The 20,365-nt window shown below is 37.1% G+C and overlaps 1 protein-coding gene across 13 annotated transcripts in view; it reads left to right on the forward strand.

The window, feature by feature from the left end:
- The first annotated feature begins 10,842 nt into the window (after positions 1 to 10,842).
- The window catches only part of LOC131345131 (dedicator of cytokinesis protein 7-like), a 41,233-nt gene continuing 31,710 nt past the window's right edge, over positions 10,843 to 20,365 (forward strand). For 10 of the 13 annotated variants that reach the window (XM_058377862.1, XM_058377860.1, XM_058377870.1 and 7 more), the window contains exons 1-6: positions 10,844 to 11,024; positions 14,151 to 14,238; positions 14,959 to 15,134; positions 16,174 to 16,242; positions 16,504 to 16,630; positions 18,511 to 18,723. In XM_058377862.1, the coding sequence (XP_058233845.1) occupies positions 10,975 to 11,024; positions 14,151 to 14,238; positions 14,959 to 15,134; positions 16,174 to 16,242; positions 16,504 to 16,630; positions 18,511 to 18,723 (723 nt within the window). In that variant the 5' untranslated portion in view covers positions 10,844 to 10,974. Of the gene's footprint in view, positions 11,025 to 14,150; positions 14,239 to 14,958; positions 15,135 to 16,173; positions 16,243 to 16,503; positions 16,631 to 18,510; positions 18,724 to 20,365 lie in introns of all 13 variants that reach the window. The other 3 variants (XM_058377857.1, XM_058377861.1, XM_058377858.1) reach the window with 1 other exon arrangement.

The raw sequence follows: 20,365 nt of genomic DNA on the forward strand, positions 1-20,365 counted from the left end.
TTACTGTTGAAAATATGAACATCACATGAATCTTAATAAGCTGATGGCAAAATTCAGCTTGATGCCATGGCACTAGAATGGAGAGTGTAGAGCAGACGTAATGGGATTGAGTCTCTTCTGTTTTTTTTTTGTGGGAAATGCTGAGGTCTTTTACATTAGGCTGTGCTGCACGGCATTTGGGGGGAAAAGAAGAGGTGGAGAGGAGAAAAGAATCATTTATCTTCATTAGAGTGTGATCTGGACAAGACTTCAGCCTGCAGGGAGGGAGACAAAATACATGAAAAATCCTCCCAAAAAATGGAAGGTTTCTTTCTTTTTTCCTCTCTCTCTCTCTCTCTCTCTCTCTCTACCTCTCTGTCTCCCTCTTTCCAGCACAGCAGACACTCTCAGACATACTAATAGCACCCAGGCGAGGCTATCACAATGCTACACACACACACACACACACACATTCCTCTAGGCCAGTGTAGGTGTGGACTACCTGCAGCAGCACTAGCAGCTCTCCGTGGTGCTGAATAAATGGGCTACATGCAGAGGTTTGTCACTGCTCTGTACTCATACCCCACCAAGTGGTGGGGGGAAGGGACCCAATTACAGCTCAGAGAGAAGAGAAGCAAGGTTTCACTGCCATCTTACACATGAGTGCCTCCTGAACATCTGGTTAAAAGGGAAATGGTATTTTTTTAAAATACAGTCTTCTTGATGATATTGATCTTGAGTTGATTGATAGAGTTAACTGATATATTCACTTGTTTACAAAACAAATAAGAAGTAAATACCGTAATTAAAGAATTAGTAGAACTGTGCATTTATGATACATAGTGCTACGATGAAGCACTATGTTAATCTTCTACAAACAAATGTCTCATTAGTAAGTTAACAACTTCAAAATTGTGGATAAAAAATAAACTACAGTAACACTGTGTATCTCAGTCATTTAGCTCATAAAGGTAGTTGATGGTTGTTTTTTTACTTCTGTGTAAAGTTGCATAAAGCCTCCAGAATTATCTCACATGTTTTGACATAAACCTTTTAGAAATTCTTTAAGCATTGCTTTATGATATCTACAAAATGCTTATAAATGTGCTAAAAATTCTGTGTGCGTCCATCAAATGAAATGTTTTTATTGACGTGATTTGAACCCTTCTGGTCTTGTTTACATTAGTGGATTTGATGCTGTGATGGTAAGAGTATTAATCCAGATGTTAACCTGGAAATCGGGAGATCTTTACACGTGAAATCTGGACAATAAACAGGACAATAGGTGGAGTGGTAGAATCATGCCGGGACACCGCCTTTTCAGGCGCCTCCGACTTTAACACTTTTGGTGTATATCGCCCCCTGGTGGCAGTACACTATAACTCACAGGTTCAAGACTGGTCCTGTAGAACCTGCTGTTCTGTAGTGTAGTGTTTTCTCTTCTTTAACACACTCACTTCAGCTCAGGACGGTCTAATAATTAGCTGATTATCTGAATCAGGAGTGAAGCAAGGAGCTACAGTGTGGAGGACAGAGGAACTCCAGGACCAGGTTTGGAATAAATCATTGTGTGTCACCATTGTCATGATTCATTTGAATGGTATCAGTTGTGTGAGTCAGATGAAATGGAAATGATCTGACATTTACATCTGTGTGATCTGATTGTGGTTCGTGGTTCCTTGCCTGTGCATGTGTCACGTTACCTGAGCCAGTGGTCTGGTGGTGTTTGTTTTATTAACAAATGAATGACTGTTTGGTGTTAACTGGTTAAAATGTTAATAAGGATTAAATGTATACATATGTATATATACCTCACTAAACTATATTATACTACACTACACTATATTATACTACACTACACTATATTATACTACACTATACTACATTATACTACACTACACTATATTATACTACACTATACTACATTATACTACACTACACTATATTATACTACACTATACTACATTATACTACACTACACTATATTATACTACACTATACTACATTATACTACACTACACTATATTATACTACACTATACTACATTATACTACACTACACTATATTATACTACACTATACTACATTATACTACACTACACTATATTATACTACACTACACTATATTATACTACACTACACTATATTATACTACACTATACTACATTATACTACACTACACTATATTATACTACACTATACTACATTATACTACACTACACTATATTATACTACACTATACTACATTATACTACACTACACTATATTATACTACACTATACTACATTATACTACACTACACTATATTATACTACACTACACTATATTATACTACACTACACTATATTATACTACACTACACTATATTATACTACACTACACTATATTATACTACACTATACTACATTATACTACACTACACTATATTATACTACACTATACTACATTATACTACACTACACTATATTATACTACACTATACTACATTATACTACACTACACTATATTATACTACACTACACTATATTATACTACACTACACTATATTATACTACACTATACTACATTATACTACACTACACTATATTATACTACACTATACTACATTATACTACACTACACTATATTATACTACACTATACTACATTATACTACACTACACTATATTATACTACACTATACTACATTATACTACACTACACTATATTATACTACACTATACTACATTATACTACACTACACTATATTATACTACACTATACTACATTATACTACACTACACTATATTATACTACACTATACTACATTATACTACACTACACTATATTATACTACACTACACTATATTATACTACACTACACTATATTATACTACACTATACTACATTATACTACACTACACTATATTATACTACACTATACTACATTATACTACACTACACTATATTATACTACACTATACTACATTATACTACACTACACTATATTATACTACACTATACTACATTATACTACACTACACTATATTATACTACACTATACTACATTATACTACACTACACTATATTATACTACACTATACTACATTATACTACACTACACTATATTATACTACACTATACTACATTATACTACACTACACTATATTATACTACACTATACTACATTATACTACACTACACTATATTATACTACACTATACTACATTATACTACACTACACTATATTATACTACACTACACTATATTATACTACACTACACTATATTATACTACACTATACTACATTATACTACACTACACTATATTATACTACACTATACTACATTATACTACACTACACTATATTATACTACACTATACTACATTATACTACACTACACTATATTATACTACACTATACTACATTATACTACACTACACTATATTATACTACACTATACTACATTATACTACACTACACTATATTATACTACACTATACTACATTATACTACACTACACTATATTATACTACACTATACTACATTATACTACACTACACTATATTATACTACACTACACTATATTATACTACACTACACTATATTATACTACACTACACTATATTATACTACACTATACTACATTATACTACACTACACTATATTATACTACACTACACTATATTATACTACACTACACTATATTATACTACACTATACTACATTATACTACACTACACTATATTATACTACACTACACTATATTATACTACACTACACTATATTATACTACACTATACTACATTATACTACACTACACTATATTATACTACACTATATTATACTACACTACACTATATTATACTACACTATACTACATTATACTACACTACACTATATTATACTACACTATACTACATTATACTACACTACACTATATTATACTACACTACACTATATTATACTACACTATACTACATTATACTACACTACACTATATTATACTACACTACACTATATTATACTACACTACACTATATTATACTACACTATACTACATTATACTACACTACACTATATTATACTACACTATATTATACTACACTACACTATATTATACTACACTATACTATATTATACTACACTACACTATATTATACTACACTATATTATACTACACTATACTATACTACACTACACTATATTATACTACACTATACTATATTATACTACACTACACTATATTATACTACACTATACTATATTATACTACACTATACTATATTATACTACACTACACTATATTATACTACACTATACTATATTATACTACACTACACTATATTATACTACACTACACTATATTATACTACACTACACTATATTATACTACACTATACTATATTATACTACACTATACTATATTATACTACACTACACTATATTATACTACACTACACTATATTATACTACACTATACTATATTATACTACACTACACTATATTATACTACACTACACTATATTATACTACACTATACTATATTATACTACACTACACTATATTATACTACACTATACTATATTATACTACACTACACTATATTATACTACACTATACTATATTATACTACACTACACTATATTATACTACACTATACTATATTATACTACACTATACTATATTATACTACACTACACTATATTATACTACACTATATTATACTACACTACACTATATTATACTACACTACACTATATTATACTACACTATATTATACTACACTACACTATATTATACTACACTACACTATATTATACTACACTACACTATATTATACTACACTACACTATATTATACTACACTATATTATACTACACTACACTATATTATACTACACTATATTATACTACACTACACTATATTATACTACACTATATTATACTACACTACACTATATTATACTACACTATATTATACTACACTATATTATACTACACTACACTATATTATACTACACTACACTATATTATACTACACTACACTATATTATACTACACTATATTATACTACACTACACTATATTATACTACACTATATTATACTACACTACACTATATTATACTACACTATATTATACTACACTATATTATACTACACTACACTATATTATACTACACTATATTATACTACACTATATTATACTACACTATATTATACTACACTACACTATATTATACTACACTATATTATACTACACTACACTATATTATACTACACTACACTATATTATACTACACTATATTATACTACACTACACTATATTATACTACACTACACTATATTATACTACACTATATTATACTACACTACACTATATTATACTACACTACACTATATTATACTACACTATATTATACTACACTACACTATATTATACTACACTACACTATATTATACTACACTATATTATACTACACTACACTATATTATACTACACTACACTATATTATACTACACTACACTATATTATACTACACTACACTATATTATACTACACTACACTATATTATACTACACTATATTATACTACACTATATTATACTACACTACACTATATTATACTACACTACACTATATTATACTACACTATATTATACTACACTACACTATATTATACTACACTATATTATACTACACTACACTATATTATACTACACTATATTATACTACACTACACTATATTATACTACACTATATTATACTACACTATATTATACTACACTATATTATACTACACTACACTATATTATACTACACTATATTATACTACACTACACTATATTATACTACACTATATTATACTACACTACACTATATTATACTACACTATATTATACTACACTATATTATACTACACTACACTATATTATACTACACTATATTATACTACACTATATTATACTACACTACACTATATTATACTACACTATATTATACTACACTACATTATACTACACTACACTATATTATACTACACTACACTATATTATACTACACTATATTATACCACACTAAACTATATTATACTACACTAAACTATATTATACTACACTATACTATATTATACCACACTAAACTATATTATACTACACTATACTACATTATACTACACTATACTACATTATACTACACTATATTATACCACAGTTCATTTCAGTTCAATTTATTTTGTATAGCACCTTTGTCAATGAACATTGTCTCAAAGCAGCTTTACAAAAGAAGAGAAACGGAGAAAGGGGAGGGGAAAAAATGAAAATAAAAAAATAAAAAAATAACTAAATACCTAGAAATAAGAATAGATTATTAAATTAAATTGTACAATTTTGTTTTATCCCTAATGAGCAAGCCTGTGGCGATGGTGGCAAGGAAAAACTCCCTGGGATGATATGAGGCTAACCTTGAGAGGAACCAGGCTCAGAAGGGAACCCATCCTCATTTGGGTGACACTAAACAGTAAATAATGTAACTGTAACTGATTAATGTCCTTTCTACAACCCAATCAATTGCCCATGAAGAACTATTAGGTCAGTGTAGTTTCTGAGGTCATTATAGACACTAATTCTTTGCTGTCAGAAGGTGACAGATGAAATGGCAGATCTGTGATGGTGTGAATGGCCCAAAGTGGCTCTGTCCATGGCTGTCTCCTGGTCCACACAGATCCATCCACAGCATCAGTGGGCATCACCAAGCGACGAGACTCCGACCAGGGGTAGGGCAGTGGTCACAATGGAAACTGGCAAACACTGGGAGGTCAGGAGTGGGGTGTATAGCTCGACAGAGAGAGACAGAGAGAGAAGGAGAAAGATATTAAGTATGATTCTGATCATGTGATGTTTAAGACAATGTAGATTATGTGTAAAGTGCAGGCAGGGACTCCGGCGAGACTAGCTATGACAGCATAACTAAAAGGGAGACTACACTATACTATATTATACTATACTACAATATATTACACTAAACTATACTGTATTATACCACACTACACTATATTATACTACACTATACTACATTATACTACACTACACCATTCCACACAACTCTACACAAAACTACAATACACTATACTACTCTACACTAAAGTAAACTACTGAGAAGTATTTTGGAAGTGGAAATATTTACATATAAAGATATATTTTAATGATTTATTTTATATTTTACAATTTATTTAATTTAATTAATTTATTCAATTTATGTTTATAATGTAAGTGAGGTCTATGTGAAAGAGTGTGTGAAGTGCTTTAAAAAATAAATTCAAAGCTTAGTTGCAGAATACAGTATAGGGATGTGTGGATCAGTATCAGGAAAGAAAAATGTGGAATTTTGCCATCTCTTATATACTGTTCCCTTTCGGTTTGAGATTAAAAGACAAACATTTGACAATAGATCAAAAATTTACCTTTCATTTCCTGATAGATGTGTTTAACAACATCAACAACACTGGGATGAACTGGAACACTGACTGAACCTCAGACCTCTTCACTCTTACAACATTGTCTGGTCTCCCTAATGCTCTTGTAGCTGAATAATCACTAATCCCCACAGTCATGCTCTAAACATCTAGTTTAAAACCTTCACAGAAGAGAAGAGTAGAGATTATTATAACAGGAACGAGAATAGATCTGAATGAGATGTTCAACAGGTACATACGGGTGTGATGTTCAGGGGTACTTTGGTATATACACACACACTATATATATACAGGGGTTGGACAATGAAACTGAAATGCCTGGTTTTAGACCACAATAATTCATTAGTATGGTGTAGGGCCTCCTTTTGCGGCCAATACAGCATCAATTCGTCTTGGGAATGACAGACACAAGTCCTGCACAGTGGCCAGAGGGATTTTGAGCCATTCTTCTTGCAGAATAGTGGCCAGGTCACTACGTAATGCTGGTGGAGGAAAACATTTCCTGACTCGCTCCTCCAAAACACCCCAAAGTGGCTCAATAATATTTAGATCTGGTGACTGTGCAGGCCATGGGAGATGTTCAACTTTACTTTCATGTTCATCAAACCACTCTGTCACCAGTCTTGCTGTGTGTATTGGTGCATTATCATCCTGATACATGGCACCGCCTTCAGGATACAATGTTTGAACCATTGGGTGCACATGGCCCTCCAGAATGGTTCGGTAGTCCTTGGCAGTGACGCGCCCATCTAGCACAAGTATTGGGCCTAGGGAATGCCATGATATTGCAGCCCAAACCATCACTGATCCACCCCCATGCTTCACTCTGGGCATGCAACAGTCTGGGTGGTACGCTTCTTTGGGGCTTCTCCACACCGTAACTCTCCCGGATGTGGGAAAGACAGTGAAGGTGGACTCCTCAGAGAACAATACATGTTTCACATTGTCCACAGCCCAAGATTTTTGCTGCTGGCACCATTGAAACCAATGTTTGCCATTGGCATGAGTGACCAAAGGTTTGGCTATAGCAGCCCGGCCATGTACATTGACCCTGTGGAGCTCCCGACGGACAGTTTTGGTGGAAACAGGAGAGTTGAGGTGCACATTTAATTCTGCAGTGAGTTGGGCAGCTGTGGTTTTATGTTTTTTGGATACAATCCAGGTTAGCACCCGGACATCCCTTTCAGACAGCTTCCTCTTGCGTCCACAGTTACTCCTGTTGGATGTGGTTCGTCCTTCTTGGTGGTATGCTGACATTACCCTGGATACCGTGGCTCTTGATACATCACAAAGACTTGCTGTCTTAGTCACAGATGCGCCAGCGAGACGTGCACCAACAATTTGTCCTCTTTTGAACTCTGATATGTCTCCCATAATGTTGTGTGCATTGCAATATTTTAAGCAAAACTGTGCTATTACTCTGCTAATTAAACCTTCACACTCTGCTCTTACTGGTGGAATGTGCAATCAATGAAGATTGGCCACCAGGCTGGTCAAATTTAGCCATGAAACCTCCAACACTAAATTGGCCAGTGTTTCAGTTTCATTGTCCAACCCCTATATATATAATTATGTATATATATATATATATATATATATATATATATATATATATATATATATATATATATATATATATATACACACACACACACACACACACAAATTGTCCTGTTTGCACGCACATGTCACTTTACATTACAGTTTATACTTTATATTGATCCTGTTTACATGTTAACTTTAATATTTGCACTCACTGTCAGCACTATTCTTGAGTCGGTCTACAGGCTGTTTGTCTGCACTGTCTTGTCTTGTCATCCTGTGCACTTCTGTTGTATGTCTAGTTTAAAGAATGCACCTTAAGTATAGTTTAGTTTTATCTCTATGTTTAGCTCAGTGTTTGTATGCGTCACCTGTACTTTGTCTTTGTTCTGTGTAGCACCTTTGGTCTAGGAGGAACGTTGTTTCATTTCACTGTGTACTGCATCAGCTATATATGGTTGAAGTGACAATAAAGCTTCTTTGACTTCTTTGATTTTGATATGAATGTTTGCTTTACAGCATTTCTTTGTATTTACTGTATACAGTACATGTACTTAGAGTCCACTTTATAAGGAACAAGTGATGCAGTTGTCCAATCAGTCAATCATGTGGCAGCAGCACAATGCATAAAATCATGCAGATGCAGATCAAAAACTTCGGTTAATGTTCATATCAAATATCGGAATGGGAAAAAAAGGTCTTATCACTGTGACCTTAACATGACATGGGTGTTGGTGCCAGATGGGTTGGTTTGAGTATTTTGGAAATCTTTTAAGGATTTTTACACATAAAGTAAATCAAATACACTCTCAATACAACTCTTGAGAGCAGAAAAGCATACTGGAATGCACAAAACATGGAACCTGAGTTAGAACAGCAGAAGAAAACATCAGATTTCAATCCTTGACCCCATTCCAAAAAAAAACTTCTTACATGTCCACTGTATCTCTATGCATTTTGCTCCATTATCAATTAATAAAAAATCTTGTATTGTAGCACTATTTGTGTTGATACTCTGCTTGATAAATCACTTTTCTTCTATTTCCTCATTTGCAAATTACTTTAGATAAAAGTGTTTTAGAAAGAAAGAAAGAAAGAAAGAAAGAAAGAAAGAAAGAAAGAAAGAAAGAAAGAAAGAGTGAAAAAATAACCTCAGATTTAAATTGGCTGAAAGGTTGAGGAACCTGATGTGGTCTTCTGCTGTTGTAGCTCGTCCCCATCATAGTTTGATTGAGTGTTGTGCCTTTTATAGTGATTTACTGCTCACCAAAATTGTGAAAAGTGATTATTTTAATTAAAATGCATCCTTCCTGGAAGCTCAAACCAATCAGACCCTTTTCCTCTGAACCCTTTTATCAACCAGCCGCTCCCACCCACAGAAATGTTGTGTTTTTTTGTTTTCTGCGAACTCTGGAGAAATTTCCTGGAAACCAGCAGTTCTTAAAACTGAAACCAGCTCATCTGGTACCAACAACCATTCCACAGTTACAGTCACAGTGATCAAAAGTTTTCCTGTTCTGATGTTAACTACTGTAACTACACTGACCTGAATCTGCGTGAATTTATTTCACTGTACCGCTGCCACATGATTCTGATGTATAATTGAGCAGCTATACAGAGGTGTTCCTAATAAAGTGGATGGCGTGCGTGCGTGCGTGTGTGTGTGTGTGTGCATGCATGTTCACCGTCCACTTTATTATGGGCCAGTCTCCAGGATAAGGTTTATTAGTTGATTCAGCGTTGTAGACTGTGGAGAGCGCGTTTACAGGAAGTAGGGAGCAGTTTGGGACAGGGCCCCGCTGGCTGAGGGCCAGAGACAGGTGCGTCAGCAGGACCGGTTTGGTCAGAAGCTCGAGGAAGGCGGCGTTGTGCTCTGGCCGCTAGGAGGATCAGTGCGCGCGCCACACTATAGCACAAGGAAGCGATGTCCGCGGAGCTTAACTGCAAAATAATTACCTAATTTCACGAAGAGTTTTTGCTCGGCGACTGTGTTTGGACAGGATGGCCACTCTAACCAGCGAGCGGAGAGCTTTTGCTCACAAAATTAACAGGTCTGTACGAGTTTTAATTGTGTCCACACCGCGCTAGCCGGCTAACACAACGCTACTGCCCGCGAGACGCGATTCCTCAACTCGGCTCCCGTCAACCGAGACAGCTGGAGAGAGAGAGAGACAGAGAGAGAGAGACACCTTTGTTTATAGATTACAGAAATGTGTGTCGGCGATACTTTTTATGAAGCTTAATCAGGGTGTTGGTGTCTGAAATACTCATTGTTTCACTTACCGCGCACAGGGAGTGGAGTGAGGAGTGTAATGGAGTATGGAGAGGAGTGATATGGAGTGTAGTATAGAGAGGAATATAGTATGGAGTGTAGTATGGAGAGGAGTGTTATGGAGTATATTATGGAGAGGAGTATAGTATGGCGTGTAGTATGGAGAGGAGTGTTATGGAGTATATTATGGAGAGGAGTATAGTATGGAGTGTAGTATGGAGAGGAGTGTTATGGAGTGTAGTATGGAGAGGAGTGTTATGGAGTATATTATGGAGAGGAGTATAGTATGGAGTGTAGTATGGAGAGGAGTGTTATGGAGTGTAGTATGGAGAGGAGTGTTATGGAGTATATTATGGAGAGGAGTATAGTATGGAGTGTAGTATGGAGAGGAGTGTTATGGAGTATATTATGGAGAGGAGTATAGTATGGAGTGTAGTATGGAGAGGAGTGTTATGGAGTATATTATGGAGAGGAGTATAGTATGGAGTGTAGTATGGAGAGGAGTGTTATGGAGTATATTATGGAGAGGAGTATAGTATGGAGTGTAGTATGGAGAGGAGTGGTATGGAGTATATTATGGAGAGGAGTATAGTATGGAGTGTAGTATGGAGAGGAGTGTTATGGAGTATATTATGGAGAGGAGTATAGTATGGAGTGTAGTATGGAGAGGAGTGGTATGGAGTATATTATGGAGAGGAGTGGTATGGAGTGTAGTATGGAGAGGAGTGTTATGGAGTATATTATGGAGAGGAGTATAGTATGGAGTGTAGTATGGAGAGGAGTGTTATGGAGTGTAATGTAGAGTATAGTGTCTGGGAAAGTTGTGGAGCTGTGTAGTCAGGGCAGCTACATGCAGTGAAATCTCAGCATATACAAGTCATTTATCACAAAACTCACGTGTACAAGCTGTTTATGATTTTTTATGATTGTATTCCTGCTGCATTGTGAAACACAGGCCAGCGTTATCTCCTTCACACTTCCCGCACACCAAGGGTCATTTAGTCACAGTGTTATGACTCGGTTATTGTCACTCCTGACACAGAACTAGGAAAACTGAGTTCTCCTTTTACACCGCTGAGCTGAATTTCTCTTTCATTTCAGCTCATCGTTTGTATGGGGATCTACCATCGTGTCCTTTACTGCAGACTTTGTCTTGTCTGAGCGCGTCATTAAGCTGAACGTTTGATTTCTTTCAGCTTCTCTGCTGAGCTTCTGTAGTGCAGTGGAGCAGAAACCTGATAAGAGATTAACATCACAGCATGCAGGTGAAGTCACTCGGAATGTGACCTGGAGCATCGTTCTGGCTTTAACTGTGTCTGTACACTTTACATATCTCTGAGGAATGTCAGCTCGGTGTCTGGTAGATGTTCAGGTGAACCCTAAACCTCTAATTGCTGTATAGTTGTCTTGGTTATTTCTGTCACGTTGTGTTGGCTTTTCCCCTGTGAGGCTGAGTTCATTGTTTAAGTGCTGGATACAGGAAAAGGGTGTGCGGATGTTTCCTTTAGAGGAGGCAAAGTTTCCTTTTTCCTCTTTAAGTAGGAAATGGGTTTCCACTGATCATGCACCACTCCTGCATTCACATAAAGGCTTGATGTGTTTCTGTGTGCGGTTTTAAACCGTGGTGTGTGTTAGAATTTCAGCAAGTAAGCTTGATATTAAGTTTTGTGTGAATGAAGCCATAAATGCATACTGTTCCACTATACCGTGTTCATTATTCTGTATTTTGTTGTTTAGTTATGAGTGTGTATTTGTGTGGGTGTCATGCCCTGTAACATTCTGGCATTCTGTTTAGAATAGAAGAATAACCACTAACTCGTGAGCCTGGAAAAAAAAGTTGATCACACCATATGTGCCTAGGCCAGAGTACCATCTTGTGATTGTATTCCTGCTCTGAAAACTGTATTCCAGAGTTTCATTAGCTCAAGAAATCAGTTTCTGGCCAACCGGATTGGTGTGACCCCTGGGGGAGTTCCTTCATCCGGTCCGCAGGGGTGTGCTGCGCTGAATGATATGAAAAGTTGTGAAAGTTTTGGTAATTGTGTGGTTTAGATGCAGAGACTAACTGAAAAGAGAGTGCAATGGACTGCTTTGTTTACAGGGTGCTAGTGTGTGTGAGAGTGTGTGTGTATGTGTGAGTGTGTTGGGGGTGTGTACTTTGTCGCCATATACAATGAGCAGCATGCATATGGAAAGAAAGAATGTCAAAGGGGGAGACCAAAACCCTGGCAGCTGTGTGTGTGTGTGTGTGTGTGTGTGTGTACTCACATGAGTGTGAGTTTGAGTAAGTGAGCCAGTCCGTAAAGGAGCAGCTGCAAAGTGTCTTGAACAGCCTGAGCAGAGCATTGGGGGGACTGGGACTGGGGCTCTGGGGCTGTTTTGGGGTCTTTGGTGTTGGGCCATAAAGGGGCGGAGTTTTGGCATCATGTCTGTTGACAACTCAAAACACCGGAACAGTGTCCTTAAATTCTCAAATCTGATTATGTTAATGAGTATTTATAAAGAAATGAGTCTTATGGCTCCACATAAACATCATAAAAATGGTTGTAATTGTTATGATGTTCTGTTTTCTGTGGTGAGATGCGTGTTCAGCTGGTATTTAAGTTTGCAGGACAGACGGCTTTATACTTTGCATTTTTTGTTGATATAATCAGCTGCTTTCTTTTTTTAAATAGCTGCTACAACATTAAACGTAATGATAAACAGATAAGTTGGACAAGTCGTTTGCCTTTGGCAAATTACTATAGTTCAATAGGAATAAAATACTGCTGGCTTGCAGTGGTAGGAAAATACTGAGCTGTGGGCTGATAACATCACTGCCTGTTTCATTTCTGACAAGATGAATACTTTAGTTTGTGCACTATCACTCACTTTCTCTCGCGCTCTCTCTCTCGCTCTCTCTCAGGACGGTAGCTGCAGAGGTCAGGAAGCAGGTATCTCGGGAGTATGGCTCCCCTCAGCTCTCCAAAAAGCGAAGTGGAGCCCATCAGTCGGTGAGTAAAAGCACTTTTATATTCGAACACTGCAGCATGGATCCCATCATATAATCATTGAAACTTTATTGAAAATACAGAGACATTTGAGTACAACGTCTGGGCTTAAATCTCAAATATCATACTATCCACACTGTACTGTATAGTGTTAATCTGTTAATATCCAATACAGGATGTAAACAGAGGGAATAGGTTTTTTCTAGAGGAGAGATTTTACCTGTCTTTTCGATAAGAAATACACAATTCAGTAGCAACAGAAAAACATCAATGTACATTAATATTAAACCTGAAACATTAAGTTTTACGATAAAATACAGGGTCATGAGAGACCAAGACTCAGTGAAGTGTGTATGGAGTGAAGGCTAACCCGTCTGGTTAGTATTATTATTATTATTATTATTATTATTATTATTACGGGTGCAGACATCCTGGGAGGGGTGCTCTACCATGAGATATCAGGATATTGCTTGAATGGTTGTGTAATCTTGTGGTGCATTATTTACTTTACAGCTTTAAAGTAACCTCTCAGATTTCACGTTGGAGTGATTTTACTTCCCATAAAGGCAGGCCATAAGATTTAGGAAATGAAGTAGAAAAGGGAAGTGGTAATGACCGAAAACCGTAATTGTTTTCACTTCTGCCCACACGACCTGCACTACCCCATCACAGAAGATTTGTTGTCTGTGTGTGTGTGTGTGTGCATGTCCGTGTGTGTGTTAGGTGCCCCTTACAGAAGTGGTGGAGCCGGTGGACTTTGAGGAGTATGTGAGCAGTCATGCCCCGATCGCTGAGCCTGGGCCTCTCAGACAGCTCCTGGAGTTCCCCTCTGATGACCTGGAGCTCATACTGCAGGAGAGAGAGTGCACCACCCTGGAACCAGCTCTGTCTGAGGAAGAGTGAGCCCTTTAGTATACACACATGTATATCCAGAAATGTAACCATAATCAGATCAGCTGCTCTCTGTGGATGATGCTTATCCTCTTTGGTTATAACCAGGGATGCACAATATTTATCAGACAGACAAATTATCGGCCGATATGGGTGAAAATGGCGTCATTTTTATTGCTCCGATAAATAAATGAAATCCGATAAAGTATGCTTGCTGGTAAATCAGTCAATCAGTCTGATTTATCCGAGATTCATCCGCTTTCCGAGTGCACGTGACTGCAGCTTTAAACTGTGTCACATTTATTAGGTCATCATCTGTGAACATGTCTTCGCCGGTCTGGAAGTTTTTCTCGGTGGCAGCAATGCCATTGCTATTTGCAACGTATGTTCAGCAAGGATTCCGAGAGGAGGTAAAAAGGCGTCAAGTGTTAACACAACAAATCTTATATCTCACTTGAAGGGTCGTCATCGTGGCGAAGCTGTATTAAAAGAATATGAAGTGGCAGCAGCAGCTACTAGCACTAAACACGGAGCATCGAGGAAGGTATATACTGTAGACCTTAAGTTAAGGTCTATATACCTTCCTCATCCTCATGCACTAAAATGATTGAATAGATGCATTTCTTTGTTATGCATGAAATACCTGAATATAATTTTGTTTTTAATGAGTTAATTGCAGATAAACCATAGTTCTGTTAAACCCTTTCTGTTCTTATTGTAGTGCCTTATGCAAAAACTAAAAACATTTGAAGAGTCAGGACTGATGTTTGCTATTACAGTTAGGCCAGAGCTACTAAAATATCAGTTTCATCAGTGCATCTTAGATTTTCTTTTCTCCTGGGTGCACATGAAACTGCAGATGAAAATTCTAATATAAAAATATGAACTTATTGGTTATCGGAATCGGCCAAGAGAAGGACTTAATTATCAGGTATCGGTTTAAATTCTTCATATCATGCATCCCTAGTTATAACTGCATTCAGCAGATTATTATTAGCCTTCATTATAAGTAGCTGTGTTTTACTCCGAGTTATTTTGTGTCTGCAGTACACTGGATCCCAGAGTGAGAGACGCACATGGAGTCTACAGTGACAACTGGCTCATTATCCAGAGAAAGTGAGTGGAAGAATGGTTTATTAACTTGTGAGACAGGCGGATAGTTTTGTGTTTCAGTAACCACAGAGAGGTTGTTCCTTTGGGGAGGAAACAAACATTAAAGAAACAATAAGACTGCGTTAATATAAACCTGTCGTTCATGTTACTGCCAGAGCTGCTGACCGAGTTGTGTGGTTTTACTGAAATAATGCACGCCTCCTGAGGTTGAAGAATTCATCCACAATGTGGTCTGAAGTACTTTCAACATTATTTCTGTCTTAGATACCAGTGCTACAGTACCATGCAGAATCCTCACAACACTGAGCGGCACAGGGAGAAACGGAGAGGCCTGGTTAAACAGACGTTTGAACTGGACGAGGCTGCAGCTGCCGACCGCTCAGATGACCAGGTAAGATGGGAGGGGCATCTGTGCTGTGATGGTCATCATGCAGCCCTGTATTTTAGGAAGTGTTCATCACTACATGGAGTGGAGTCATTTCACTTCGTTTCTGTGGTGATGAGTACTGTAGCTGTCTCTCTCGCCTGTGTGGACACACACATAATTTATATTGTTCATTACTTATTGCACTACCTCAACCTGTCATCTGCTGCTATAAATATATCGTTATATTTATGTTTATTTCTATTTGCACTACCTCAACCGCTGCTGTTGTATTTTTGCACAATATTTTTTTTTACATCATTTCATTTTATCTTGTTTTATTTCACTTACATTCCATTATACATGTCCTTTTCTTTCTTTTTCGGGGCTAAGTGTCCTGTGTTTTTGTGTTGTCTTTCTTGTATTTATTATTTTATTTTATTTTCTTTGCACTGTCTTGTCTTTGCTCTGTTTGCACCCAGCTGCACACTGTGCACTTTATGTGGCTAAGACAAACTCCGGTCCTAGCTCTGTGTTGTTGTTTTGTGTTTGATCTTTATGTTGTATGTTTCTGTAGCACCAGGTCCTGGAGAAACGCTGTTTCATTTCACTATGTACTGCGTCAGATATATGTGGTTGGAATGACAATAAAGCTTCTTGAATTGAATTAGAGAAGAATTATACACACACACACACACCTCGATCGCTTTATACACCCGTACAGTACAACTCACCCCAAATGCCCTGTACTACACACACACACCATTACTGAGATTTTTCTAGAAGGTTCTTGTGAACATTTTGAGCTGCTTGGTCTTCATGATGCTCAGGAATGTTCTCTACCTGCTTATGACCCTGTTTCACTAATTATGTGGCTTCTGATGGCATCTGGTTGCACCAGAACTAATGTAGGTGTTTTGCAGCAGTGGAGCTGAATAAGTCTTTGCAGTCTTTTACATTACTCATGCAGTCACTAGCAAACTTTTATAAATTTTTTAAATAATAATTAACAGCGTTGATTTTAATTCTGTGTTATTGGATATTTTTGTGTAGATTCACAACCTTAGATCCTGATATGTTAGTGTTTCAGTCCCAGGTAGTAGCACAGCAAAATGTCTCACGGTTCAAAGGAGGGTGAATACTTATGCAGACCATCATGTAAGGGTGTAGAAGGCTGTAAACTAGTCCTGGATGATAGACTTAGATAGAGGTCCTAACGACCCCCACCCCCCCAAATAGAAATGGAGGATGAGTCAGTGACATGGGAATTTCCCAATCTTATATTTGTAGCTCTATCATCTAATCTCTTGTTTCCACTCATTTTGCTCATTTGAGTGATGCCATATTGTCTGTCAGTGTAAATAGTGAATGTTTTCAGAATGATTCGTTAATGTGAAATAATGTGAAAACTTCTAGACTCAGTGGTTGGACCTTATACATTATATATGTTTCTTGTCATCATCGGGGTTAACTGTATTTCTTATGGATGCCACAGTATTATTTTGGGTTAAAATAGTCATAAATGTCAGAATAGTTTCAGGGAACTGGATTAAATATGCAGCTTCCTCTCATCAATCGGCCTAAAGAATTTCAGTCAGTCAGAACATCAAGATATGGACCATCAAGCTGAAATAAAATCTGAATTGTCTATAATAATTCCAATTTGTCATTAAAATGTCTAAATAATTGTGGATTCAGACTGCAGATTTTTAGTCTAGGTATTGAACTGAATAATTATTGTGGAGTGTGTGTGTGTGTGTGTGTGTATATATGTGTTTACCTTTTTATAGGTGACCAAACTCAACTCACATTAGACATAATATGTAACAAATTCTGTTATTTTAACTTAATAATATTTTCTGAATTGTTTGAAGAGTTTTAACTGATCACAGGACTTCTGTGTGTAGGATGACCTTAAGAGGAGGTCACTGTCTCTGGATGACACACCACGGGGCAGCTGGGCCTCCAGCATCTTTGACCTGAAGAACTCCTCTGCAGATGCCCTGCTGCCTTCTCTGCTGGAGCGCACAGCTGCTGAGGACATGGACCACCGCAACACAGAGAACCGCCTGCAAGGACGTTACCCTGACTTACTGGGGCTTTACCCAGCGCCGGATGAGGTCTGAGTGCTAGGAAAATACCGACGGCTGCAAGAAAAATCTTGCTGGTTGTTGAAATGGCCTGGATTTCTTTTTTATTACTCAAGAAATCTAATCTTAATAATAGACTCCTTTAGTGATTGTAAAGAAAACACACACACACACAGTGACACCATTAATAATTTGACTGAAAAATCTATCGAGATTTTATTTAGAAATCAGATTGATTTTAAATGTTATCCGCTTATTATTAGAAATTCTCACTAAAGACAGGAAGTGCTGTTTAGCTAAACTAACACTCTCAAATGCTGTAACTCTAGAAGAGCTGTAGAGCATCCTGTCAGCGGCTACATTAAGCTAAGCAATGATCTAGCCTGTGATGACTGGACATTTACACTCATCTCAGAAACTCAGAGTGCTTATGCTGAAAAGAAACCTCTCTCTTAATGAGGTCTCTTAATGATTGCAACTTTGTTTTTGTGGCACATTCAAGACGTCATATTGTACAATTATAACATAGAAGATGGCATCATAGGGCTGAAAGTGAAATTGCTGCACAAGCAGATACTGTAAAAGCGATACTGTAAGCTGAAGGATGGTTTATCTGTCCTGACATGGAAATATTGTGTGCATCATCACGGTAAAAATATGACCTCGGTATCTAGTTTCTTGTAGGTGAGCAGTGCGGGATTGTTAAAGCGATATAAATCAGGCCTGTTATCTGACTATCTGTAACAACACAATCCAGAGGCACAAGGTGAAGTGGATGCACTTTTATTAAACTGGCAGAAAAAAAGGCAATAACGTAACTCAGGCAAAATGTGAACTTAGGCAGGCAGGTAAGAAGTCACTACTGGCAGGCAGGAAGGCAAAACATAACTTAAAGAGATCACAGACAGGCAGGTACTACTTCCAACAGATCACAGACAGGCAGGTACTACTTCCAACAGATCACAGACAGGCAGGTACTACTTCCGACAGAGATCACAGACAGGCAGGTACTACTTCCGACAGAGATCACAGACAGGCAGGTACTACTTCCGACAGAGATCACAGACAGGCAGGTACTACTTCCGACAGAGATCACAGACAGGCAGGTACTACTTCCGACAGAGATCACAGACAGGCAGGTACTACTTCCGACAGAGATCACAGACAGGCAGGTACTACTTCCGACAGATCACAGACAGGCAGGTACTACTTCCGACAGAGATCACAGACAGGCAGGTACTACTTTAAACAGTCTTAATACTCGCCGCTGTCACTAGCGAGCGAGCGCTTTAAATAAGTGTTCAGTAGATTGGATGCAGGTGGTGTGATTAGTATTCAGGTGACTGAGAGCCAGGAAGTGCTGCGAGGGCCAGCATGCCCGTTACACTAACAGAGTAACTAGTTAGCTAAAGCTGAGAGGAAATGGACAGAGCTCCTCCTTCAACCAGTTATGGTGTCCGGTTCTGTTCTTTGTTAATTATCTCTCTAATAAGCTTTTTTTTTTTTTTTGGATATTTTTATTCTCTTGTCTAGCATGTTACTGTAGTCCTTCATTACCCACTTCACTGCTGGTGCCTCTTTATATCTATGTACACAGCCTTCTGGTGCTTGTGTCAATGTTGCCATGGCACTGTCACCATGGAGCTCGCATTCTCATGTGGTGTGTGTGTGT

This window comes from Hemibagrus wyckioides, linkage group LG24 (assembly GCF_019097595.1).
Source record: "Hemibagrus wyckioides isolate EC202008001 linkage group LG24, SWU_Hwy_1.0, whole genome shotgun sequence".
Lineage (NCBI taxonomy): Eukaryota > Metazoa > Chordata > Actinopteri > Siluriformes > Bagridae > Hemibagrus > Hemibagrus wyckioides.